The 26,643-nt window shown below is 41.9% G+C and overlaps 1 protein-coding gene across 1 annotated transcript in view; it reads left to right on the top strand.

Moving 5' to 3' along the window:
* The window catches only part of PTPRQ (protein tyrosine phosphatase receptor type Q), a 1,500,794-nt gene that overhangs the window by 427,269 nt on the left and 1,046,882 nt on the right, over window positions 1-26,643 (top strand). The window contains exon 15 of the mRNA XM_078647981.1: window positions 15,433-15,502. Within this exon, the coding sequence (XP_078504107.1) occupies window positions 15,433-15,502 (70 nt within the window). The remainder of the gene's footprint in view (window positions 1-15,432; window positions 15,503-26,643) is intronic.

Below are 26,643 nucleotides of genomic sequence, written 5' to 3'. Positions count from 1 at the left end.
CTGCTAGCTAACTTGACTCCAAGCCCAGTGGCATAGGGAGCAGCCTCAGAACTGGTTTAGAGTGACCATGGGGGAGAGGCTGCTCATTTCCATGGCCTCACTTTTGGATGGGTACAGGAGCTCTGCATAGGGGATGAATCGTTCTGCCATAGTGGATAAAACGACATTTCTGTTCAGAATGGTTGGGGTAGTGGTGGAGGGATGCTATTACATTCTAAGATTGACCAGGGGTGCCTGGTATCTAAAACTTGTCACCCATACTTCTAAACATCTGCACAAGGGAGAGACAGAGGGCAAGACCCTGGACCTGGATGGCAGCGACAGCAGAAACATAAACATGACCAGCTGGAATGAGAAGCCATTTGATGCCCCTTATAGACCAAGGACTTTTCCCAAACTGACCCCCAGGAATAGATGGGTCTCTCCAGAGAACATGGCTTGGCCCCATTATGTCCTTGAGAAATATTTGGGAGAAGTCTTGGACGTCCCTGTTCCCCTGAATGCTCTGCAAAATTACCATGAGGCCATGGGGTCTGTGGAGAGCAAACCTGAGGAAAAGACTGGGGCAGGTAGCCAGCAGCGGCAGCTCCAAAACTAAGGCAGAGGAGTGTCACCCCACTGCTTTTCACAGTGTAAAAAAAGGAAAAATTAAATGATAATAACTGGATGTTATTATCATTTTATTTGTTCCTTCTGCTGTGTCTTGGCGGGCGGATCTGCTCTGAGTGCTCTCAGAGCAGGGAGTGGAGTAGTGTGCATTATGTAAGTGAGCATGACTGTTTGGCCAGTGCAAGAGGCCAGGCATTACAGCCTGGGTGGAGAACATGCTCAGACTCCCATTCCCTGGCTGAGCGCTGAACCACGGTGCTCAGACCAATCACAATGCTGCATTGCAGTTTTGTGATTGGCTATGGGTGACCTGGGAGTCCCGGTGCTTCCTGCTTCCTGTTTGCACAGGCGAAGCCAGGAAGAGGATGGAGAGGATGGAGGAGAGGCTGTGGCCAGCCAGCCGGCCGATCGGTAAGTGATTATTTTTTACAGCCACCCCTCTTCCCGCCCCACTGCTGCTTTCCAGGAGCAGCCGCCACTGGTAGCCAGTAAATCCAGCTCCCCACATAAGTGTACCCCTTTCAAAAATGGAAAGTAGAGCTTGTCACCAAAAGCGTAATGATCTCAAAGATCAAGGAAGTCGGCCCACTGGGGGAAGAGATATTCATCTCCAAAGATTTGACCCTTCACCCCAAAAATGAGAACCGGAGTGCACAAAATTCACCCAGGGTGGGCCAGATCCTGGAGGTCGGTGTATGGTTATTTATTTATTTTTCCTGGGGAGGGGGCAATTGTAGGGGGTCCCCTCCCCAAGTGAAACCTCGACCCGACGACCCACTCCTCTGGGATCCAACACTAAAAGAGACTGATCTTCTCAGTCTCATCTCGATTACCGTGCCCTGGAAGGAAGAGAGTGGAGCGCTGCACTCCAAAACGTTCAGCCTCCATCTTCCTGCCTGGATGCCTGGAGGGAGTGGGAGAGACACAAAAAGGCAGGAGAGAACAGAGATGACTGTGCCGGCTCGAGTGCAGTACCAGAGTTCTGTACTAGGAGCCTAAAGGGGCTGCGGGATCTTTGGGGCTTCCCTTACAGCCCCAACGATGTTAGTAGCTGTGTGTTTCCCAGGTGAAACAGAGCAGGGCAGGGAAAGAAATTGTAGACCTACTGCTTGTGCAAGACTCATATCCTGCATAACTAATAACCCAAATTCTTACATTGGTGTTTGGTGGTAAGATTTAGCACTTGTATTTATGCAGTGCCACTTTTGTGTAAAATAAAATGCCTTGGATTAATATCACATCTAAATCAATTATTGATTATAACATTTCCCACTATTTTTAAATGGGCATGTATTACATTTTTCCTACATTTCACTCCTATCCTCATATTTTGTACCAGTGATCTTTGCAATAATGGAAGGGGATCTCTGCAACATTGAAAGCTTCACTGTGACAGAGCTGGAGAAGTTGTACAAGGGGAGGGGCCTGGAAGTAGCAAAAGGCTCCAATAAGCTAAAGTACCAGATAGCCCACGGAGCATAGGAAGAGCTCCACTATTACAGTTTGAATCACCGGGACAGGAGGACAATGGTGTAATAAAGGAAGAGAACGAATAAGAAGGTGAAGGGAACCTCCTAATGCTGTCCCCAGAGGAGAGAAAGTAGGGCCCACAAGAGTGAGGTCTCCTGCCAGGAGCAGTGTGTCCTACCACAGCCTGATCCCTGAAGAGTTGAAGGACATGATATCTGAGAGAGAGCTGAGGATGCAACTGACCACTCTGGCCATGAAGGAGAGGAGACCTGAAGGAGCTACTGCTAGGGCCCTGGAGGAAAAATTGTTGGAGGTGGAGAGGGGTGTTTAGAAGAGGGTGTCCTTGGAGGCCTTGCTGACCAATGAAATGAGCCTGAAAGAACTGTACTTAAAAGCCAGGAGTGTCATAGAGTCTGTGACGATGGTGACAGTGACACAGAGGTGCCTAGAGGAGGTAAACAGATCCAAATTCCCCAAAAGACCTGGTGCCTAGCTTCACGGTGGAGAATGATATTGACAAGTGATTTGAGTCCTGTTAGGTGGCCGTGGAGATGTGCGGAGTCCCTGAGGCAGATATAGGGGCAAGTCACAGGAAGCATATGCCTTCTTCAGGGAGGGATGCCCTAGGCACTGTGCAAGGGTGATAGGAAGAAGCACCCCCATCCCAATGAAATAAACCCTTGATAGAAAATATCAACAGTTCCCATAGTGCAGATGACAAACTCCTGTTGGTTGACAGACAAAACATGACATTTTTCTCAGTTGAACAACTAACCTAGATCTTGATGCCGGTGCTGCTGCCAGTAGTTTAAGGAGTGTGGTGAAATATCTAGATACCGTTAAGCAGAGATAAAAGTGCATTCCACTTAACCATGCTTAAAAAAAAGTAGAATGGTCCTATGAGGTGACTCCAAAGATGCTGGCAACCACAACTCACTATGTTTCCTCCTGGAGCACGATGTATCAAGGGAGATGTAGGACATTCTTGAAGTGCTTGAACATTAATCAGACACTAAAATGACACAAGTTTACACTGCATATTTATCTTTCTTCCTTTTCTTCATTTTAAGAAGTTGCTAAAGAAAACTCTGAGGTCTGAGAGGAAAGCTTGACATTGAATCTGTTAGATCAAAGTCTATTAATCATTTGCCCTCAAAATCTTTTACTTTTTAGAACCAATGCAATGGGGATCAGGGCCTAGTTCATACAACTCCATTCTGAACCCTCCACTATCTAGGTGTGCGGTTATCATTAACTAGTTTTGACTGAACAGTGCCAAACTTTAAGTTACACTTGTCTAGGATAATGCTAAGTCACACACCATTTGGCATGGTATCTATTTCCATCTGTACTGTAGATCCTTTGCTAAGTGGGATCTACACTGTAGGGAAAAATGGAATCATTGTTAATGCTGCCACTATGTTAAGAACATCTGACTCCCAACTATATGCACTTACTGCATTGTTTGTTAGACTGGGGGTAGAAAAGCAAATGTAACCCCTCTCCCCAGTTACATCCATGCTTTCCAATGCTTCTAGGATGAGAGTTAGAATAATAAATATACCCCACCCCCGATTATATGCACTTATTTCAATATTTGTTAGTCTGGAGGTAGATGAGCAAATATGCCCACAATATATAATTACTTATCACAATGTTTGTTGTACTTATGTTGGATCCCAGTGTTTTTTGGACTGCAGAAAAGTAAAAATGTGAATTTGTGTACATCGAGTTAGAATAGTAAATATATCCCACCCAATTAAATGCAGTTTCCAGACTATTGAATGTTTGGAGTCAGAATAGTAAATAATCCCTGCCCAATTATATGCACTTCCTCAATTCTTGTTGAACTGAAGTTAGAATAGAAAATGTGCCCCCTGCCCAGGTATATAGTAAATAGTAAATATACCTCCAAATTACATGTCCTTACCCAACTGTTATTAGGACCTTGCTTACAATATAGATGTGCAACCCCAACTTATCTGCACTTACCCCAATGTCTGTACAACTGGAGTTAGAATAGTAAATGTAACCTCAACATCTACATTTTAATATTTGTAAAATATTTTTAGGGTTATACGTAATAATTTATGTTATACATATTGTTTTACGTTTATTCGGGGTGTTTCTTGCCATTTGAACTTTACATTAAGTTGTTAATTTTAGGACATTTATTCAGTGATTGAAATTTGTTTATATTTATTAAAATTATTTACTTTGATTTTTAAAATTTATTGTGTGTTATTGGAATGTATATTATTTTAAAAATGTAAATCCAATAAAAATTAATCATTATCTATTTTGACCGATTTTTAATAGTCAGTGTTTTATCATAAAAATGTAATTTATTTGTAAAAATATCTAATTATATTTACACTATTGTATGACTAAAGTTAAAAAAAGATTTTCTTTTTTTAAATCAATGTATGTTTTTGTATTTATTTTGGTAGTGTAAAACCATCCATATTATTATTTTGTATTCTTTCTAAACATATTTTTAAATATTAGATAATCATTTTAACTTTATTTTAAAATGGCAGAAATTAGTAACACCTTTAATTTAAATTAAATATATATAGTTGTGTTATAGATATTGTAAAAAAACCTGCCTTTTTTGGCATGATCACCTTCATTCTTTTGGACTGATGCTGCTCATTTTTTACTCTGTGCACTGGGGCACTATTTAGGCCCCAGTGCATGTGTTCTGACCTTAAAAATATGTTACATTTGGCTAACTCCTGATAGTTATTATGAATTTTCATATGAGTATGCGGTGCAGAAATACACCAATGGCATGAGAAGTTAACTGTTATCTGTTGACTGCAGCACGCGCTGTATCATCCACTAGTGTGACAGGGAAAACATGGCTCTAGACCTACCAGTGTAGTCTGACTGCTGCAGTTTAAACCTGCATTCAACCCGTCAATATAACCCTTTTGACTGGGAAAAACCACCCTTTTTAATATTAAGAAGTCATTGTTATTTAGGCAGTGTAGCACACAAGATAGAGTGCATACTATTTAAAAGTGGGACATATAGACATATAGACATTTAACATAAACATGTCCCTAAAGTAACTTGTTCCCAAAAGCTATTTTCACTGTGGAATTCTCTGACCAGCTAGAAAATAGTTCAAGCACTATTTTTGTTAATTAATCACAGTCCAATTTAGTGGTGAAGTTGGATGATACATATATAGGAAAGGTAAATATTAGACAGTTACCTGTTCCCTTCCTGAAGCTCTTGGAGGCTAATGTGCATCAGCTCTTCAGCAACTTCCCAGCCATTGCTTGCCCTTAATGAGGTGTAATAACTGCTCAGCGGAACAACTGAATAATAGCCTGGGTGTGGGGAGGCGTGCTTCTTCCCCTTGCAGGAGGACCAGTTAGGGTGAACCAAAATCTTCTTTAATTTGTAAAGAGATTCCCCTGTCACAAGTAACTTTATGGTGAGACCTGGGGAAGACAACTATGTCCCCCACCAAGCTTTTTTGAAACCCAGAAATGAATTTGAATGATCATAGAGGGAAGACAATTTTCTTGGTCCCAACATTGGTTGGTTACACAGGCTATGCACTAGGATGAATGAGTTTCTCAATATTGGATTTTAGGAGTAAGTTGCACCGTGGTATTTTTTTGTGGCAGGGTAAACAGCAACTGCTGGAATCGTTTATAGGTTTGCCTCAGGAACATTTACCCCATTGGTTAGTGAGGGGTCAGGAGTCACCCCACCCATTAGCTAGTGTAAACCATAAATGTGGCACCCCAAGACACCATCCTCAGAATAGTCTCTGGCTCTGTGGAAGAACAGAAGCACTGCAGCTGCTGTTTGTGACCTATGACGAGACCTGAAGTGCTGAACCTGCTCCCACTTATACCCAGGACAATGAAGTGGACTCCAAGGGTCAAAAGACTAACCTCTTAACAGGGACACAACAAGGTGCAAGAGACCTTTTCCCTGAAATGCCCACCTGAACAGGAGAAAATGTACATGGACCAGTGACAGTGAGTCTTGACCCCAAAATTCCTGAGGATCTGGGACCCCTGGCTATGACTAATTGAATTTTTCCTAATAACTTTGATAAAGTTAGGACTTAGAACCTTTTTGGGCTTTTAGCTGTTGGAGGCTTGGGACCAACCACTGAGCCAATACAGCCAAGTTGCAGCTGCGCAGGAGTGAAGACAGAGGGTTTTCCCACTTAGAGCTTCTCTGCAGCAGCAAATTTGCAAGAAGGCATGTGCCCCAGTGGATCCCCTGGTCGGATACAGCCTGCAGCATTGCCCCACTGGAGGATTTTAACTTTCATTTCAGAGTCTAAATCCCAAGGTAAAATCTCCATCTGGGACAAACCTGCTTGGTGTAGCTGACCTCTGCTCCTGGTCAGCCTGAAATTGCACCTAGGCCGTGGCCAACCATGACCATGGAATATCATTGGCGCCTAGCTTTTTTCTTAGCTCTTTTGACCTTTAATCTTCACATCTCCAGTTTGACTTATTGGATTTTTGCCAATTTGTTGCTGTTTTGCATATTAAAATTAACTCTAATTGCCTAACTTGCGATAGGATTTTCATTGTGTTGCGTTTTTGCGTTTTTAACTGTTTTGGTAATTTTTAATGCTTTAAACAATTTCTTTAAGTTAAGCCTGTCTGCTCTGTGCCATAGCTGCCAGGGGTAGGGCTCAAGTTTAAATTACTCTGTACCTTGACTGGACAAACTGGTTGGTGACTTTATTACTTGTAGTAAATTCCCATCCTCTCCAATTAATAATTCACTTTTTACAGATATTTTGGTACACTATATATTGCTAGTCAATATTTTTGTGAATGCTAATGTCATTTAAAAAAGTTAACATTATTGTATTTGATATTTTAAATATGCAATATATTTGTGAGTCGATTTGATTTGATTTAACTTAAAATGTATAGGTAAGTATTATTTTTACAAATAGTTTTGTAAGTTGATATTTTCGAGGTTGATATTGGGTGTAGTAAAACAATCAGTTGTCAGGATTAGAGAACTAAAGCTAGGAATGTACTAGAAAAGGAAAGAAACAAAAGGTCACCACACTTGGGGCCCGATGTAGGTAATCCCAGATTACCGATTCTTAAATATCGAATCATACCGATTCGGTATTTAAGAACTGGCAATCGGGATGTAGGTAGTTTTACCTATTCAATTTCCGAATCGGTAAGAATCGGTAATTACCGAATCGGTATTTACCGATTCTGTAATTGCCATTGATTCCTATTGGCTTTGAGGCCCACCGGAATCAATGTCAATTACCGAATCGGTAAATACCGATTCGGTAAAATTACCGATTTTACAAGGGGGACAGGGTGTCACTTTGACACTCTGTTGCACCTCTGATTCTGGCTTGTGTGCAATGTGACACACATACATGCCCTCAGGTCATGTATGTGTGCCACATGGCACCGGTGTACATGCACAGATGTGCATGTACACAGAAATTCATTATTTACCACCAAGTATTATTTGGTGGTAAATAATGAATTCCTAAGGGCCTGTGGCACTGTTTTCAGTGCCACCTACATCTGGATTTACAGAATCGGTAAATTTACTGATTCGGTATTTTACCAAATCGGTAAATATACCGAATCTGTAACTACCGATTCTGTAAAGTTAGGCCCTCTACATCTCAAACTGCAAATACCGGTCGGTAACGGCCGAAATCGGCCGTTACCGACCGGTATTTGGCGACCTACATCGGAACCTTGATGATTAAATATTAAGGAGAGAGTGATAGCATATAACATTGAAAATTAAAAACTCAGTCCTCAGACTCAAAGGAGACTAATTCAAAACTTTAAAATCATTATCTGTGTGAGCTCCTGTAGGAGCAAAAACATGGGGTCTTATATCCATTTATCAAAAAAGAATTGTACAACATGACAGCATTACTTCAAAAAATTGACAGCATTGTTCAAAAGGCACTGAACTATTTCAACAGGAAAACAACATTGTTACATTACAGGTAAATGGCTACTAAAACTAATTATTGCATGCACTAAATTACTGTATTTGGTCAACTGAAAATTGAGAACCCACTTGACAGTATGGCCAAAACTTCATTAACAGTTAAAAAAATTAATAGGTGAATAGGGTGAGTTCCTATACGCATTTGCAATACAGATCAGTTTTTTTTAAGGTTGTGTTAACTGCAAAAACACAAATGTCTTGCTTGACCATGCAGCTGTCTGCAAGACATTTTTACCAATTCTTTAAAGGGTGGTTATTGTCTTCATCCAGAGTATCACTCCCTCACACCATGCTAAATGCTGTTTGATGTATATTTGTGCATCCCATGGAGTGCTTGTATTGCAATATATGAAGAACTGTTTTACATCTAAAAAATACTCTGCCGTTCAAGCCATTAACAATACTACCTTACCTACTACTATCAAACTCACAACTATAATACACAGCCACTGCCATTAGCACCACCACCATTACCACCACCACAGCATTTGTACATGCCAGTATCTACATACTCTACTAGATGAAAGCCAGACCAAATGGGTAGCCAATGCGTGCTTTGTATGTAAACCTAATGGTAGTTTGGCAATTAGTTTCCCAGGAAAGTTCTTAAGTAAGTTCTTATTATTTGGTTCTAATCTATTGCTACTATCATTAGATATACCACCGGATGCATCATCCAACAGGCAGGGAACACTAATTTATTTTTGGTAGATTTCTTTGGTATATCCAGCGAATTCAGAATGTGCAATAGGTGCACAAGGCATTGTGTTCTAGTATTCAAAGGACCCTTCTTTGGTAAAATTAACAATATTTTTATTTTTCTAAATGTAGATTTTTTACAGTAGTGCTACTCCTGCCATGGGGTTGACAGTGTGCTTTACAAATACAAACCTAGAGATTGTTATCTAATGAAAATGCATTGGACAATAGAGAGAAAACATGAATGGATAGGGCATGAAAAAATATATGCAAAGTGGGAGAGACGGAAAGAGGTAAGGAAGCAGAGAAAGACGAAAAGGATAACCAGCTAGTAAAACAAGCATTTGCAATGCAATAGGTCTCGCATTAGGAAAGTTTGAGCTATTGGTATTGTAAATGACATTTTTTATTTATGTGCTGGTTTTGAAAATAGCGAAATTAATAGCTTTGTCATTTACAATGCCAATAGTTATAACTTTCACAAATGTGGCACCTATAGCATTTGTAAGGCAATATGTGTTGTATTTACGTGACTTGCATGTATTGCTATTACAAATATCAATGGCTTTTATTTTTTTTTAAATAATTAATACTTAAATAAAAGTAATTGTAATTTATAACGGCAATAGCTTAAACTTTTGTAAATAACTTTTGTGAGGATTATGTTCAGTGTATTTTATTGTGACGAAAATCCAAGAACAGGAGTGAAATATTAACATATTTTTTGACATTTGAAATAAAGCTTGAAACATTGAGAGAACATATTTGAACCAGTGATGCTGTGGTGGTGCTGAGTGATGCTGTGGTTGCGCTGAGTGATGCTGTGGTTGCACCGAGTGATGCTGTGGTTGCACCGAGTGATGCTGTTGTTGCGCTGAGTGATGCTGTGGTTGCGCTGAGTGATGCTGTGGTTGCGCTGAGTGATGCTGTTATTGCGCTGAGTGATGCTGTTATTGCGCTGAGTGATGCTGTGGTTGCGCTGAGTGATCCTGTGGTTGCGCTGGGTGACGCTGTGGTGGCACTGAGTGAAGCTGTGGTGTTGCTGAGGGATGCATTCTTGGCCCTGAGTGATGATGTGGTGTTGCTGAGTGATACTGTGGTGCTGCTGAGTGATGCCGTGGTGGTGCTGAGTGATGCTGTTGTGCTGCTGAGTGATGCTGTGGTGGTGCTGAGTGATGCATTCTTGGCCCTTAGTGATGATGTGGTGTTGCTGAGTGATACTGTGGTGGTGTTGAGTGATGCATTCTTGGCCCTGAGTGATGATGTGGTGTTGCTGAGTGATGCTGTGGTGTTGCTGAGTGATGCTGTGGTGGTGCAGAGTGATGCTGTGGTGGTGCAGAGTGATGCTGTGGTGGTGCTGAGTGATGCATTCTTGGCCCTTAGTGATGATGTGGTGTTGCTGAGGGATACTGTGGTGGTGCTGAGTGATGCATTCTTGGCCCTGAGTGATGATGTGGTGTTGCTGAGTGATGCTGTGGTGTTGCTGAGTGATGCTGTGGTGGTACAGAGTGATGCTGTGGTGGTGCAGAGTGATGCCGTGGTGGTGCTGAGTGATCCTGTGGTGGTGCTGAGTTATCCTGTGGTGGTGTTGAGTGATGCATTCTTGGCCCTGAGTGATGATGTGGTGTTGCTGAGTGATGCTGTGGTGGTGGTGCAGAGTGATGCTGTTGTGTTGCTGAGTGATGCTGTGGTAGTGCAGATTGATGCTGTGGTGATTCAGAGTGATGCTGTGGTGATGCAGAGTGATGCTGTGGTGATGCTGAGGGATGTTGTGGTGGTGCTGTGTGATGCATTCTTGGCCCTGAGTGATGATGTAGTGTTGCTGAGTGATGCTGTGGTGTTGCTGAGTGATGCTGTGGTGTTGCTGAGTGATGCTGTGGTGTTGCTGAGTGATGCTGTGGTGGTGCAGTGATGCTGTGGTGGTGCAGAGTGATGCTGTGGTGGTGCTGAGTGATGCTGTGGTGGTGCTGAGTGATCCTGTGGTGGTGCTGAGTTATCCTGTGGTGGTGTTGAGTGATGCATTCTCGGACCTGAGTGATGATGTGGTGTTGCTGAGTGATTCTGTGGTGGCCCTGAGTGATATTGTTGTGTGTTGAGTGATGCTGTGGTGGTGCTGAGTGATGCTGTGGTGGCGCTGAGTGATGCATTCCTGGCCCTGAATGATGATGTGGTGTTGCTGAGTGATGCTGTGGTGGTGCAGAGTGATGCTGTGATGGTGCAGAGTGATGCTGTGGTGGCGCTGAGTGATGCTGTGGTGGCGCTGAGTGGCACTGTGGTGGCGCTGTGGTGGTGCTGAGTGATGCATTCTTGGCCCTGAGTGATGATGTGGTGTTGCTGAGTGATGCTGTGTTGGTGCTGAGTGATGCATTCTTGGCCCTGAGTGATGCTGTGCATATGTGTATGTGTGAAGTTAAGCTTATGTAACTCTCTGTGTGTGTGCCTCTCCATGTAAGACACCGTGTGTTAATGCGGCACGCTAAAAAAAAAGACTACTAACGAAGTACTAAAGGCCTGCACATAACTTGCTCATCCACTACAACAGCTGTGGTGCGTGTCCTCTTTACATCACAGAAAAACAAAGTATCTGATATAACAATGTTAGCTCCACAAAGCTTGGTGGTTTCAAAAGCCTCATTTTCAATGCTGGTCAATAAACATTAATGACGTTATTACCTGTTTGGTAAGTTGTTTTATTGTCATGCTTCTCGAAGTACAAGCTCTGGCATTGCGCAGAGGGGTGCGGGGGAGAGCATTCCTTTGAAGTCTGAAGCTCTCAGCATTGCTTTCGTGGGTCTGATGCGATGATGCGAGGCACAGACAAATGGTGGTTTGTGACGTGGCTGGTGTGGCGGGGGGCCGGGGGAGCGGGAGCATTCCTTTGAAGTCTGATGCCGAGGCTCGGGGAGCAAATGGCAAGCGCGAATGGAGCACATGCACCGTGCGTAATCCGCCTGCCAAAGCCCTCTTGGTAAGCTTTCCTGGTGCACTTCTATATCTCTCGCCATAGCGATTGCTTAACAGCAATAGCTAGGCGAGACCTAAAAAGAAAAGGGATGTACCCTGAGGCATTTTTATCAGTCTTTATCAGTCTTTTCTGGATCCCTGCTTTAAAATCCAATAACAGCTTATATAAGAACTCCCATTTGTGGTCAAGTCTGTCGTAGTGATACCATCCGACCAGTGTGTGGATATTCCCAGATGTTGAAGCATGCACTATTTAGTGGGCGAGGCATCTCCTACAAAATCTGTGGATTTTCCCAAACCTTTTCTCTTGCAATCCAGCCTAGTTGCCAATTTGTGAAGAAAACATTAACCCTGCGTCTTTATTCTGTGGTGCATAAATGTAAAAGTGGTGTTGCTTTGTCCCTGCATGGCATTTTAGTACTGTTTGGGGCACAGTGTGCTAAATATATGGCTACAGCTGTTAAAAAGTTAGAAAGATCTGTATAAGCACAGGGTTGATATTTGGGGCTCATGGAATTTCGATTTTAAAATTGTTTAGGGTGACGTGTTAAAAATGTAAGATGAAGTTTTCTATGCATATAGTTGGAAAACCTGCTCTGACCGGGAGGCTGTTAAAATATAATCTTTTATATATTAACCCCTCCCATGCTCATGACGAGCTCAGCTCATCATGAGCCATGGTGGCCGTGTGCTCATGACGAGCTGAGCTCGTCATGACCGTTGCGCCGCGCCCATGCGGGGATAATTCCCCTGATGTGCTGGGCGTTCCATTGGAACGGGTGTGGTTGTGGCAAGCTCAGCTCGTCATAAGCACACAGCACCGTGGCTCATGGCGAGCTGAACTCGTCATGAGCACCGGGGTGCTGCGCGTGCCCCCCGCACCCCTCAGCACAGCGGGGGAATTAGCCCCGCAGGCAAGGGGTTAAAGGGCACATCTGGTAGTCTCGTCTTGAAATGTGACTACGTTCTCTCCCTATTTTGCAAGTTATTAATGTCAGTGGTTTGTAATGATGTTAAGTAATCCCCAATAAAAGATTATAGCCAACTGACTGACTATATGTACATGTACAATCCAGTGGAGGCTGGTGGATTTGGAAAGTGGTGGGGCGAAAAATGTTGCACCCTAATGTAATAAGCGAGTGAGCGAGCCCGAACTGCAAAAGGAGGGTGCGGGTGTGAGATTTGTGAAGGGTGTGTATGTAGGTTAGGTTGTGTGCTGGAACATGTGTGGGTTATGCATGGATTTCTGGTGTCTGTGCGTGTGTGTGTGGTGCAGGTGGTGTGCATGGTATTTCTATGGGGCTGTGGCAGACCGGGACTTCTTTTGAAGTGTGTATGTTGATGGAGTGCATTTGTCGAGTAGAGGTGATGGTATGTGAGGTGCATGAGGTGTGTACAGAGGTTGTCTGTGGGGTTGTGAAAGTGGTGTGTGTTATTGTCTTTGTGATTGCATTGGGTGAAGCATGTGGTGCAGTTGTCAGAGGCATTTCATTTACTTGATTGATGAACATACACAAGTGTCTAGTAATCAATACACTACAACAAATGCAGTAAAGCATGACTGGCAGGGATGTGCCTTCAGTACCTCCATCCCACACAACCACCACCCAAAGAAACGTAGCACGTGAAGCCCAGGTGGAAACCAAAACAGCTCCAGCACCGGAAATATGCAAGTAAGTGCAAGGGACCCTGTCAGTTTTTTTTGCTTGTGGCTATGGTGATTGGGAGGTGGGGGAGAAACGGGAGGAGTATTCCTGAGCAGAATGACAGCAAGGCGCGTGCAGAGAGCTGATGTCGCTTTTGGGTGAATGTTCTAATGGAATTCACGGTCCCCACAGCATGCAGAGGTGGAGCTATTCTGTGTAAAGTGGGGCACAAGGGCAGCAGCAGGCATGCACTAACTGCAGTAAGTGATGAGCAGGCTCGCCAGAATCATAATTGCCCAGAAAGTTGAAGACATGCTCGGCAGGCCGCATGCATTTTTGTGTTAACTGAAATATTACAGTTTCTATCAAGCCGCCTCCTCCCCACAACTTCCCATCCAAATCAGATTACACTACTTATCTTAATATTTCAAAAAATCATTTGGGCTTATCTTGGTAGCAGTTCAAATTTTAATAGATGTAGTCTGCACAGAAAGTAGAAAGCATTATATTAACAGCATCAACGTGGCTTACGTGATTGAACCATAAGTGAAATACCCTGGAACAGCTTAAAAGAGAATAAAGAGACAATTCTGACAGAGACCGACTACCCGGCTGCAAAGTTCGATTGGCATTTTGAACAAACTCTGCGTAGTCACATTCACAAACACAAAGGAAACAATAGTCTCGCCCAAGATAGGCAGTGTGGCTAGCACTCATAATGCATTCCTATTTTTAAAATAAATACCATTTGAGATAATGGTCGGCCAACAGATGAAGAGGAAAGGAAGCGGCGGCATGCAATGGGCTAGTGATGAATTCGGAGCAGGGGAAAGGGAGGGAGATGGTGGTGACAATAGGGCAGCAACTTTCCTGGAAGTAGACATTGTATGAAAACATGGATCTATAGCAGAACATTAATTAAAGAACTGCTTACACCCGTTCAAAAGATGCGCCTCAGCTCTTAAACAGAAATAAATGCCGCTTTGTGTTTATGAGGAAGTTTGAGTGGAATTGTTTTAAGTAAAGCCAGATGCGATATCGCGCGGTTTTAGAGGAATATTATAGATTATTTGGAAGAAGGAAAAATGGGAACTATGAGGCTGACGAGGTAATGATGATTGGGGTTTTAGGTGAAGCAGCAAACAAAATGCATACAATGAACTGTGATTCGGATGAACTGTGTGCATTAAAATCACTAGGCCGGCATGACGGGTGGGTGGGGGGAGAGGAGGTCCAAATAGGGTCGTGGGGGGGGGGGGGCAGGAGGGGTTTGTGTAATTAAAAAGATATAATAAAATAAAACCTAACTTACCGTCCTGCCACCTCAGCTTCCTTCTGGAATGAGTCAGAATCCCGACTCCCGCCGTCCACCGTCCTGCCTTTTCCACTTCCTGCAGGCAGCTCTCATCACGATGTCATCAGCCAGAAAGAAAGGCAGCCTCCCTCCCCTCCGCCAATCACAACACTGCAATGGCAGCGTTGTGATTGGTGAGGCGCAGGGAAGCGCGCCCCACCTGGGCCATTTTCTGTATGCGTAAAGGAAAAGGGAGAGTGGGCGGTCCTGCTCGTGGGCAGGGGGGGAGTGGCTTGCCCACTGTTGTGCATACTGACTGTATGCACAACAGTGGGCAAGCCACTCCCCCCTGCCTTCGTGCAGCACCGCCCACCCCCAACCAGGCACTTCTGCTTTCTCGCGGTGCGAGAAGGCAGAAACATAAAATGGTAGTTATTACCATTTATGTTTCTGCCTTCTCGAACCGCGAGAAAGCAGTTGGGCAATGCCCCAACGCCCCAATGGGGGAGCCGTCACTGGTACAATCTATGATACAGTAATTTTCTTATCAGTAGGATAGCAGGGAAAAGTCAAATTTATTAATATTTTTCATAAGAAAATATTGAAAAATATAATTTCCAAATTGTACTTAGCAAGTCTCAATGAATTACATATTGCACAATTCAGTATCAAAGTGAACAACGCATTGATTCATGCATTTGTGTCTCTGATCTGTTCAGCACAATGTATTAACTATGTTTCCTTTTTTTACAGGTGGCGGCAGGAAACAGTGCAGGAATTGGATTATTCAGCGAGCCTCTTCTCTTTCAGACTGCGGAAAGTGGTCAGTTAATGTGATATTTCAGCACTTAAGCATGTTTCTTATATCTGAGTCATATATAAAAACATATTGAGGAAGGAAGCCCAGCACCGAAAACACACCTGGGCCGAAATATGGAAAGTGCCCTGTGGGCACAACAGGCATATGCACCCGCTTTACGTGCCCCAGGTACTACAGAAAGCACCTCAGATGGTTGTGTGGCCCTTTCTGTTATACAGATAGCGGTGGTGCGCATATAGCCCCAGGGCTAACACTAGAGGTGGTTCCCTTTGCATGGAGGTTTGGCCCCATGCAAATCTGGGAATCCCTTTGCCTCTGTGCCCATGCCATATTAGACTCATGAGCAGACGCAAACAAGCTGTCCGGAGCCTCACTGTGTGCCCCCAGATGGCAGCCCTCTGGATAGGGGAAAGGAGTCCTGTGGACCCCCCAGACATCTCGTTGCAGGTGGGTGCTGTCACTGACTGCCGCCTGGCAGGTTGCCGCCTTCACAGTGAAACATGGACCTGCTGCTTCAAAGCTGTTCAGTTTTTCACTTAAATGCTCTGCTCCAAGTGCAACATGACTTCACAGCTGCCCTGGGGGCAGTGCATTCACTCTAAAAGAGCGGGTGCTCCCTGTTTGCACCAGGCACACCTGTTGTAAGGTGCACCATGGCGCAAACAGGGAAAGGGCGCCCTATGTGTAATAAGGCCCCTGGTATGCCAGTGTGTCAGAACAAAATATTATTTCTAAATGTATGCATTACTATTACAACAGTATACGGATCTTTCGAAGGATACAAATATGATTATAAGCATACCAACTGCCTTATTTTATTCATTTTTTCTGCCGTGTCAATCTGTACAATGACAACACTCAATATTTAAATCATAAATATGTACCTAATTGGCCCAGCGCATATGTTATGCCTGCACAAGATATAACTTACCTTTTCGACTAATTCACTTGCATGCCTTTATGTACTGTGTAGATAACATAACAGCAAATTTTTACCATTCAAAGAAACAAACAGGCTTTTGGCCAGAGGCAATGTCACAAGTTTTAAGCAGTGAACTTTCACATGGCCAAGTGAAAAATGTAAAGCATTCGGGATGATTCACACATCTTTTTCGAAGTGGAAAGTATGGATTGGGCCTTGAAAATTAATCTCATAATGATTTGTACTTTATGCCTGAGTCATAAAGTATGAACGGTGTGCGATATACAAGTGACATTCTCTGTATGAGTGGCCCACTAATGCTGATGGGTATGTTAACTATGTCTACCGGCTCTATCTGGATTACATGATGTGAGGTATCTTCACTGAAATGCTGCAACTCAAGAGTTTCTGACAGTTCTCCTGCTGAGTGAAGTTTAAAAAAAGCTGAAAATTCACCCGCAAATGTAAAATAATGTGATAAAATCAATGTGGAATAACACCACCTTCCACATGTTATTTCCCATTCCAGCTTCAAAAGTTGTAATAGCAAGGCTGCATTAACACCACAACTGGTATTACTCTACTCGTAATGAGGGCTTTTTGTAGTCACCAGGTTTTCAACATTGTTTCTTTAAACCAAGATTCTTAGAGATTTGTCAGAAAAGTTGTCCAGGAATTTCTACACGAATTTAAGGAACATGCATATATTTACTACACAAATACAGTGAACAGTCATATATTCACAACTTAGAAACAATTAGCCATTGATTTCTGAACATCCTAGTTACACCTTAATGATCAGGGTGTAAGTGCTTCGGATAACTGCAAGAAAAAAACATCAATGTGAACAGGAAAAAAATGACAAGTAAGGGAAAAATATTTTAAATCACTAAAAAGTAAAATTGTCAAATTATTCAATCATCTGGGTATAAAACCAACACATATTAAAAACATAGAATCCATGGTACAAAATGACATTATGATACAATTAAATACACAATTTAAACAAAATCATCAACACAACATAATATCATTAAAACTGAATAACAATAGTGTGAGAAAGTGTCTTTTTTTGCATGGTAACACCCATTTTCTTTTGAAAATGTAACTGCTGATTTTTACACTCTTCACGTTTGGGCATTGATGTCCAGTGCCCAGTTCATGTGCTCTTGACCCTTAAAACGTAAAAATTAGCTTATCCCCGATTAGGTTTTTTAATGTTCCTATAAGACCCTGGTAAATGTTTCTGAAATACACCCATGGCGTAGAAAGTTAAATCTCACCTGGGTGCTGCTGCACTTACTCTGGTACCCTCTAGGATGACTGAGAAAATATCACTTCATGCTTACCAGTGTAGCTTGACTGCTGCAGTTTAAACCTGCAGTTTGACTTTTCTAAACTTTTGACAGGTAAAAACATCTGTTTTAAATATTAATACATCACCCCTACGTATGCCAGTATCTCACAAGACAGGGTTCATGGTAGTTTTAAGTGTGGCGTGCAGAAATGTAATGTTACCTTGTCTTTAGAGTGACATTGCCCCAATAACCTTTTTCACAGTGGCAGGTCCTAGCTGTCCTGTAAGGAACATGATCTATTTTTTAATGTAATACATATTTAGGAAAGGTAACTTTTGAAAAGTTACCTTTTGTATTCCAGAAGCTAAATTACATTAACCCTACAGCAGCTGTTATTCACTTACTTGACCATAATGAGGTGTGGAAAGTGCTTCCAGAGCAGAGACAATGTTTGGAATGGGGGAAAAGTTGTATTCCCCTACCATAAAACCAGTTGGGGTTGGCCAAGGAAGTTAACTTCAAAGGAACCTGACCTCTAATAACAAGTAAATATCAGGTGACACCTGGAAAGGCCCAGATTTTGTCCCCATAGTCAAGGTGGCACCAAACTCAGTGGAAGGTGCACTACCCCCAGAACCAGTTTTGAGTGACCACTGCTTATTAACCTAGCCACATACTGGGCCAAACACAGGCTCTGCATAAGAGGCAAGAGCTCCCCATCTTGGATTTTGGTACTAAGGAACACTGTAGGATTGTTTGCAGTAGGTCAAACAAGGATCACTGTATAAGAGGGTAGGTGTGCCATTGTAAACTCTTACCCCATTTGTTAGGGAAGAGCCAGGGGCCACCACCATGTGCTCGATGATTTTAGGCATAAATGTGGCACTCCAAAGCACCATCCTCAGAATGCTCCCTAGTCCTGTGAAAGAACTGAAGAAGAGCTGCACCTACTCTTTGAGACTGGTAAGGAGATCTGAAGGGTTGAACCTGGTCCCATGTGTACCCAGGAAAAAGAAGTGGACTCCAAAAGTCAGCTGGCTGACCTCCTGTGTAGCTGCATGGACACACCAAGCTGCAGGTGGCCTTTTTCCTGAAGTGCATAGCTGATCAGCAGCATCTACATCCTGAGAGTCTCTAAGTAGCTTCCCTTGAGGACCTGGGGACAAAAGAAGTGTATGTCAGAGGTCGTTTTTTGGGCACTAGAAGAAAATTTGGAAACTTTTAAAAAATGTTTCCTCCAAATCTCAGACCTTTAGAGAGACTCACCGGAATCTGTATCTGACTGCCATTTCCACAGTGTCAGATTGGTTTTCAGCTTCATCCTGCTCAGATATCCCTGCCTCTCTGAAAAAATGACTAAGTCTAATTCCACGATGGGAATTTTCAGTGAGAAGTCCCTAGAGCTCCAGCGGAACCAACCTGCTTCGGATATCTGGCCTCCCGTTTCAAAGCGGTGGCTACAATAGCACTAAAACATTGTGACATCAAAGTCTGGCTGAAGGGTTTTCAGTAATGAAAATGCAATCCATTCCTTCTTTGTGCTGCTTAAAAAAACTCAGAGCATAACAAATCAGTGAAGATGGCAAACAATGAAGCCCAGATGAAATGACCTATAATAACTCTCCTTACTTACTGAGATAATAAATATTTTATGGGGCACAGAATGAAATTTACAGAAGAAAAAAATGCTTACTAGTTTATCCAGATAAACTGTGGCACCTAGCTAATTAATTAAAATCTACATAAAGACTTTTCATCAGCAAATGGGAAGACAAACCAACAAACAAGTAATTGAACCAATCCTCAAACTAATCAGAGAAATCTAGCGTAATAACTATCAACTGAGGTCAGGTAAAGCAGAATTTCAATAGCTTTTTCCAAACAAATGTAGGTCTTACACCACTTTTCTTCAGTTCAAAGTCAATGCTCTCCATGCATCACTTGGTTAAAAAAAAAAAACGTCCATGTATTTTCTGCCTTCTTGATCTCTGAGGATTAGTTAAAAGATCTGAAGGACTGATATCCTTGCTAAAATTAAGATATATGTGCCAGAAAAAGACTTGAAATGCCAAAGTGAATTCGTAGAAAATAATCCCTCGGCCGGAAAGAGCCGCCCGAGGGATTGATGGAGGATTTCCAAATGACAGCCAGGCTCTCCGAGCCCTTTGGAGGCCATTTAGAAATCCAGTTCAGATTCCTTTCGGACTGACCCCATCAAAATGGGTCGGTCGGAAAGCGATACGAATGGGACTTTCTGATGTGGTCGGAATTGCTCCGACCAGTGGTCGGAGCCATTTCCAACTGTATCGTTATCGGCCCCTGAATGAAAAAGGATGTTTAAAACTCATTACCTTATTGAAATTAATTCAAAGGCATGAAATACCAGTTCTTAAGCATGAACTGTAACACAGATTATTGGGCTGATTCTAAAACTGTTTTTTAGTTTATTTGCAGTTTGGTGCTTTTGTACCTCATGTTTACAGGCCAGGTAAATAGCTCTATGACACAGTTATAATTTATAAAGGAAGGCCAGTCAAGAATATGGTGTATGTGAGTGTGCATATTTGTTAATGGAGAGCATTGACATTGACAAGTACATAGAAAACTTAAAAACAACTGGTAAATGATTATAATGTTCATTCTAAATACCACTGAAATTCACCACTTATGGTTAGAAATACAACTGTAATTCACCTCTTAAAGCATTGCCCATGAACTCATACATAACGTGCAGATTCATTAAAAGACATCAAACTTATTAGCTAAGCAACAAAGCCATTTTCTGTGGTAAGGGTAGCTTAACCGTGAACACAGAGTCACTATTGCCTAAATTCACGAAACTTGCCACACATAGTCAGCCAAGTTGTGATATATGTTAAAATGTATGCACATCTCTCTGGGGAGAAAAGCTAATGAAGTTGGACACCTGCACCAGTGTGTGTCGGTTAGGGCCTGTTGAGGAATCTCATTCTAATGCGCTAAAAACTGGGAAGGTAATTTGCCATAGCAAATCTCTGACACACTTTGTGGGATCACAGTAAACTGGAATCCTGTGAAGAATTTTTGGACTTGTTTCCAGTGATAGAACCAGTCCAGAAGATATCTGATAAAAAAGTTTATTGGTATACTGATTTGGACAACAAATGTTCTTTTGTGTAAATGTTTACCTTTATGTTTCAAAAACATTACGTGAACCAGCCGCATCCATCTGACAATGGTGCATCCTCATAGCTCCAGAACCTTCAAAGTCCATAAAAGCTGTTCACTAATGTCTTGGATTCTTTTCATTTATTTATTATTTTTTTAAGATCCAAACTTCCATTTCATATATATACATTCCAGATAATTTTCATCATTCACTAAGCATATGAACATAAACACATATTTCATAATATATAGCCTAGTAGCTGCTTAGAGTATACAAGATCCCAATAGCTGTCAACAGGGCAAAAAGACAATAAATAAAAAAATACAGTTGTCCTAAAATTACTTAGAGAAAAGTTCATAAAGTGCTTACGAGCTTAAGAGCTAATATGTCAAATGTACCAAAGTGGTTTAATCAAAACATTCAATATAACCCTGAATTTTCAGACAAACAATTAAAAAAATATTGTCCCCAGAGTTTTTGGAATTTCTTCACTCTCCCAATTCGCATTGTGTATAGTTGTTCGCTAATTCTAACTTCCCCCATTTTCTGTAGCCAGCCCCCACTGTAGAGATCAGCTGAGTTCACGATTTTCTGAAGCAAGAGGGACCGAGCTAACACTGTTGCCATATATAATAGCTTTACACATGTAGCAGATAATCCCAGTGAAGGATCATGCGCCAGAACTTTCAGCCAAATGGTCGAAGTCAAATTGACCTGCCATTCTCTCGCAAGATACTGGAAAATTCCATCCCAGAATCCCTGACTGGATGAACAGTGACTGATTACATGCACCCAGTTAGTGGCCGATCGGTCTGCTCATCGTAAACAGTGGCCGGGGAGGCTGGAGTTCATTTGTATTAACCTGTTCTGTGCTTGGCCGATGCAAGCACTACCTCACAGGTGCTGCGCACGTCCGTTGGCCGACGCAGCCCCGCCCACTCTTTAATTCTACCGCACTACGGGAGAATTTGCCGCGCGGTTAAGGAGTTACAAAGGATGGGGTTCTATATTGGAGCCATTTGGTAAAAAAAAAACATTTAGCGCAATTGGCCCCTTTCAACACACAAAAATTCCATTTATTAACTTCCTCCCACATCTTGTTTGTCAAATCCAGGCCTTCAAATCTGCCCCATTTTTTGTGGCATTTTGTGTGACGTGGGGGCCTTTGATAGAAGTGAACATTCTTTTCCACTCCTCTGGCTTTTCCAATACCCCATCTTCAATTAGTGCAAAAACCACCTATACTGCTGCTGAAAATCTGACCTAGGTCTAAGTTACAGAAAATTTAATTGAAGGTCCTAAAAGAACCCATAAGCAGAAAGTCATCTTGTATATCCTGTTGAACTTTCACTGTACTCAGTCATCTATCCGCAAAAGGAAATCTGAGATTTTCCTATATCCTGCTTTTTCCTACTTTTGGGTGCAAACGTCAACCCGGGTTCGATGTCTAATACGTCCAGGGGTTTCACCGCTTTAATATGGGGAAAGTATATCTCCTATAGAGATCCATCTACTTCCGGAAAAACTGCTTCAAGCTGTTATAGCAAACTCTTTTAGGTGACTTAACAGACTTTAGTACATCCAAAATATGGTATTTTTAAAAATCAGCTGCATAAAGTTTTTCTTAAAAAAGTCCCATTTGACGCTTTGAATTAAACCTTAACATGTATTTTGCAAAATAGTGTTCCTTAAGATAGGGAAGCGCCAACCATCCATCCTCCTACAGCACCTATAAAGTGTTTGGTGCTACCCCGGCTGTTTTTTTTTCCAAATTAAAGATGAGAGCATGGACTCTACAGATTTTCAAAAAGGGTCAGTTAAAACACATGGAATAGCTGAAAACTGAAAGTTGAATAATGGAAGGACCAATGTTTTAATTAGGGAGATTCTCCCTAGAATGGTCAGCGGGAGACCTTGTACTTGTGAGAGGAGCAAAATCAAGGGCATACAAATCTACGATCTTTGACGTGAACCTAATGCCGAGGTATCGCCCTGGATGTGAATTAACACATAAAACTATGTCCGAATGTAAAACATCATGATTAAATCCACACAATATTATTTCTGTCTTCTTCTTGTTAATTGTATATCCTCCCAGCTTCTAATATTGGACAAAAATTTCTAAAGCCTTTTCTTGGGTCTCTTTCCTACTATCCAAAATTAACGTAATATCATTGGCATATAATTGTATCTATCTGTAGGAGAGGGAGGCGAAAACTGTTATTTCCTCGGATTGCTCTAGCTAATGGCTCAATAAAGAAGGCAAATAAAATTGAGGGGCATGTTATCAAGGAATTGCAATATTTATCGCAAAATGTGGTTAGCGCGTTTTTTTATCGCTGCCTATCGCTAGGTATGTTAGCAGAGAAAACATGCTATTAGCAACGTTTTTCTCTATTGTGCTAAAATATCCATGGATATCGTCGAAATGCGTGGAAATCCAGCCATATTCATGCATTAACGCCAATGGAGGCTTACCTGACAATCCACCTCCCATTGAATACACAGGTAAGTCATCCTATTAGCAGGCCTTAGATAGTAACGATAATCGCGCTTAGTGTGACTTTTTTTATTGCGACTTTTTTTATTGCTAAGCCTGTGTTGCTAAATAGCAACTGCTTTCAGTTGCTAACAGTTTGGGTACGCCCACTTTGCATGTCATTAGCGATAAATATCGCTGACATGCAAAGCGGGCGCCAAACCGGTCGCTATCGCCTAAAAGCTGTCGCTAACTGCTGTTAGTGACAGCTTGCTGATAGGGCGATAAAATAGCCCTTGCTAATATGCCCCGGAGTTCCACGCAAGACCTTTATTTGCTCCGCTTCTTTGGTGTTAATGATAATACTGGCTCCTGCTTTACAGTACATCTTATATATAAGCTTCAAGATTTAGGATGTGATGCCAAATCTGGTCTGATTATTAAATAAGGTTTTCCAGACCACAAGACCAAAAGCTCTTATTTCATTAACTGCAAAATAGTCCAAGGCTTTGGTAAATAGTGTGTATTTGTCCCTAATTGCCCTTGGCTATAAAGCCATTCTGATCTATGCAAATTCATCCAAAGGTTATTGAGTTAGATCTTTTGGCAAGTAACTTTGTGATAATTTTATAATCAGTATTTAGTAAAATAATAGGGTGGCATGAGTTTGGAGCCTCAGCATCCTTACCTTTCTTTAAAAAGCTTACTACATTTCCTTTCAAAAAAGGAAGGTGGTATAGGACCCCCCTTGTAGCATTGTATTAGTGAGTAATAAAAGGTAATCAGCTAAAACATCTGAGAAAAAAATGAAAAATTCCCCTGGGAATACATCTGGCTCACAGGTTTGCAATTTGGGAGATTCCTATTAACTTCCATCAGTTCCTCTTTAGAGAAGGATCAAGACATATCAATTCCTTCTTCTCTAGTTAATGTTGGAATGTTGCAGTTCTCTAAAAACCTGCCCAGAGAGTTTATGTCAACTGATTGAGTTTGTGTATATATCTGTTTATAATGTTGTAACATAATTTCTCCCACCTTCTCTGATTCCTTACTCCTTGATTCCTGAGACTGGACATTTCAATGCATCTATCCTGTTATTGGCCGCTTGTTCACGTGCCTGCCAAGCTAAGAATTTTCCAGTAAAGTTGCTTTCCTCATATACTTTTTGGAAATGGGCCAGACTTAGAGCGGCGCATTTTACATAATATGCTTCACTCATGGCAGTGTTGAATGCTTTTTTACTAGCCCTGGGTGAATTCTTCCAAAATCTATCATACCTGCTGTACCTTATGTTCTAAAATGTGCTTTTGTTTTTTAGCTTTTAAGCTGTTTTCTGCATCCTTGCTTATCACTCTCCCTCTAATAAATGCCTTCAGGGCATCCCATACAATACCTGGTGAAGCAGTTTTATCATTAATCGTAAAAATTCCCTTATCTCCTCTTTGCAAATTTGCACCCACCCTTCCACCTGCAGATATTGCTTTTTAAAAACCCAGCTCTAGGACGCATTGGGTATTTACCGACCACTATCTCAAGAATATTCATTGTGTGATCTGAAAACCCATTAGGAATGGAGCTTTGTGTTTTAAAATTCAAAGCTTTGTATATTAAAAAGAAATCTATGCGTGAAGAGCCATGAAATCTCCCTGAAAAGCAAGTGTATATCATTTTTGTAGGACAGGCCGCCCTCCAAGGGTTAGCTAATCCAAGTATCTCCTGAAAGTTCCTAATGACTTTCAGAGATTTCGTTTTTGCCTGTCTTTTTGACTTCACAGAGGAGTCCACCTTTGGGTTCTGCAGCACATTATTATCCCCCCAATTATCATTTCATCAGGGGTTTGTAATAATGACTGAAACAAATCCTTGTTTGGTGTACTATTATCTTCGACTGTAAAAGCGTACAAATGTTAGAAGCCTTGACCACACCAAGCAGCTCACCCAGCACCAGCGACCCCCTTAATCTTTGGCACTGTTTACAACTTCAACACCCAGCCCTTTCGCCAAAAAGGTAGCAATGCCCCGGTGGGCTGCTTGGGAGGAAGAAAACCCTCTATATGCTGGCCAATTTTTAAACATCAAAACTCCTGCCAGCTTTCCAACCGGGATATGGGTCTCCTGAACCAAAATCGCTGCTAGGTTTTCAGCTAAAATCCAACTTTCTTTCACCCATAGTCCCAATTATTAAGGCCATTTACATTGAAGAAGTCTACCTTCAGGGTGTTATTTGAGTTGATATAATATTTTTGAATAGCATTTAGGAAAAAATGTTGCTTTACTGATCCCCTCCCAGACCTACCGATCAGGGTTACACCAACCATATAAATACCTTTCAAACAGATACAGACTTGAGCCCCACCTTTAGCTCCATCTCTATCTTGCCCTAAACTAATGGAGAAATCAACTCAATGGTTGACCCTCCCTTCAAACAAGATTACTATTTTACTCTGCCATACTTGGTGTATAAACGAATTAATTGAATATTTTGAATATTTGGATCCCTTTTTATCAAACTTTTCATCCCCGTCCTCCACCATCTTCCTACTTCTACATTGCTGACTACTTCACCCCCTCCCCAAAGCTGTGGTGAGTGGTGTGCCATCACACTCACACCTGACATGCTCCCTCTCCCCCAAAGAACTGGCACCCTGAACTTGTGCCTTGGTCGAATGCCCTACCCCCACCCACCCTGACAGGATGTTGAAGCCAGGAAAAGCAAGGACCCAACCCTAAAAGAAAACAGTGAGTGAGTGCATAGAAAAAACAGGAAAAACATTTGAAGTGCACAAATGCTTGCCCCAAAAACGACAAAACATCCAAACTCTGGTCATACACTGTTTAGCTAAGACTTATTCAACATTTCAATAATGACTCCTGGGTCTTAAAGACATACTAGATAAGGCCCAAGCCCTTAAAGCCAGTGTTCAGTGCCTAGAAAAAACAGGACAACATTTTATGAACGCAATCCCTGGCCCTAGATTGTCACAATAGCAAGGAGTCCAATTTCTGATTGCACAATATTTAGCTAAGGCTTATTCGATATTTGCTGTAATGGTTCCTGACCGTCAAATATGTCACAGAACACATGAAACCACCCTTTTACTAGCACCTTCAGTTTTGACTGCTGCGTGATCATTGCTTGAGACCATGTACTTTAAAAAGGTGAATCAGCTTTACAAATTCTTTCCTACGTTTAGTTGCTGAGGCTGACATGTCAGAAAATGTACGACAGAGAGGGACTTCTGGTGTACTGAACTGTCTCTGCTTGATAGCATTACATAATATTTGCTCCTTCACCCA

This window comes from Lissotriton helveticus, chromosome 1_1 (genome assembly GCF_964261635.1).
Source record: "Lissotriton helveticus chromosome 1_1, aLisHel1.1, whole genome shotgun sequence".
NCBI classification, from domain to species: Eukaryota; Metazoa; Chordata; class Amphibia; order Caudata; family Salamandridae; genus Lissotriton; species Lissotriton helveticus.
This window is presented reverse-complemented; position numbering and strand designations above follow the sequence as displayed.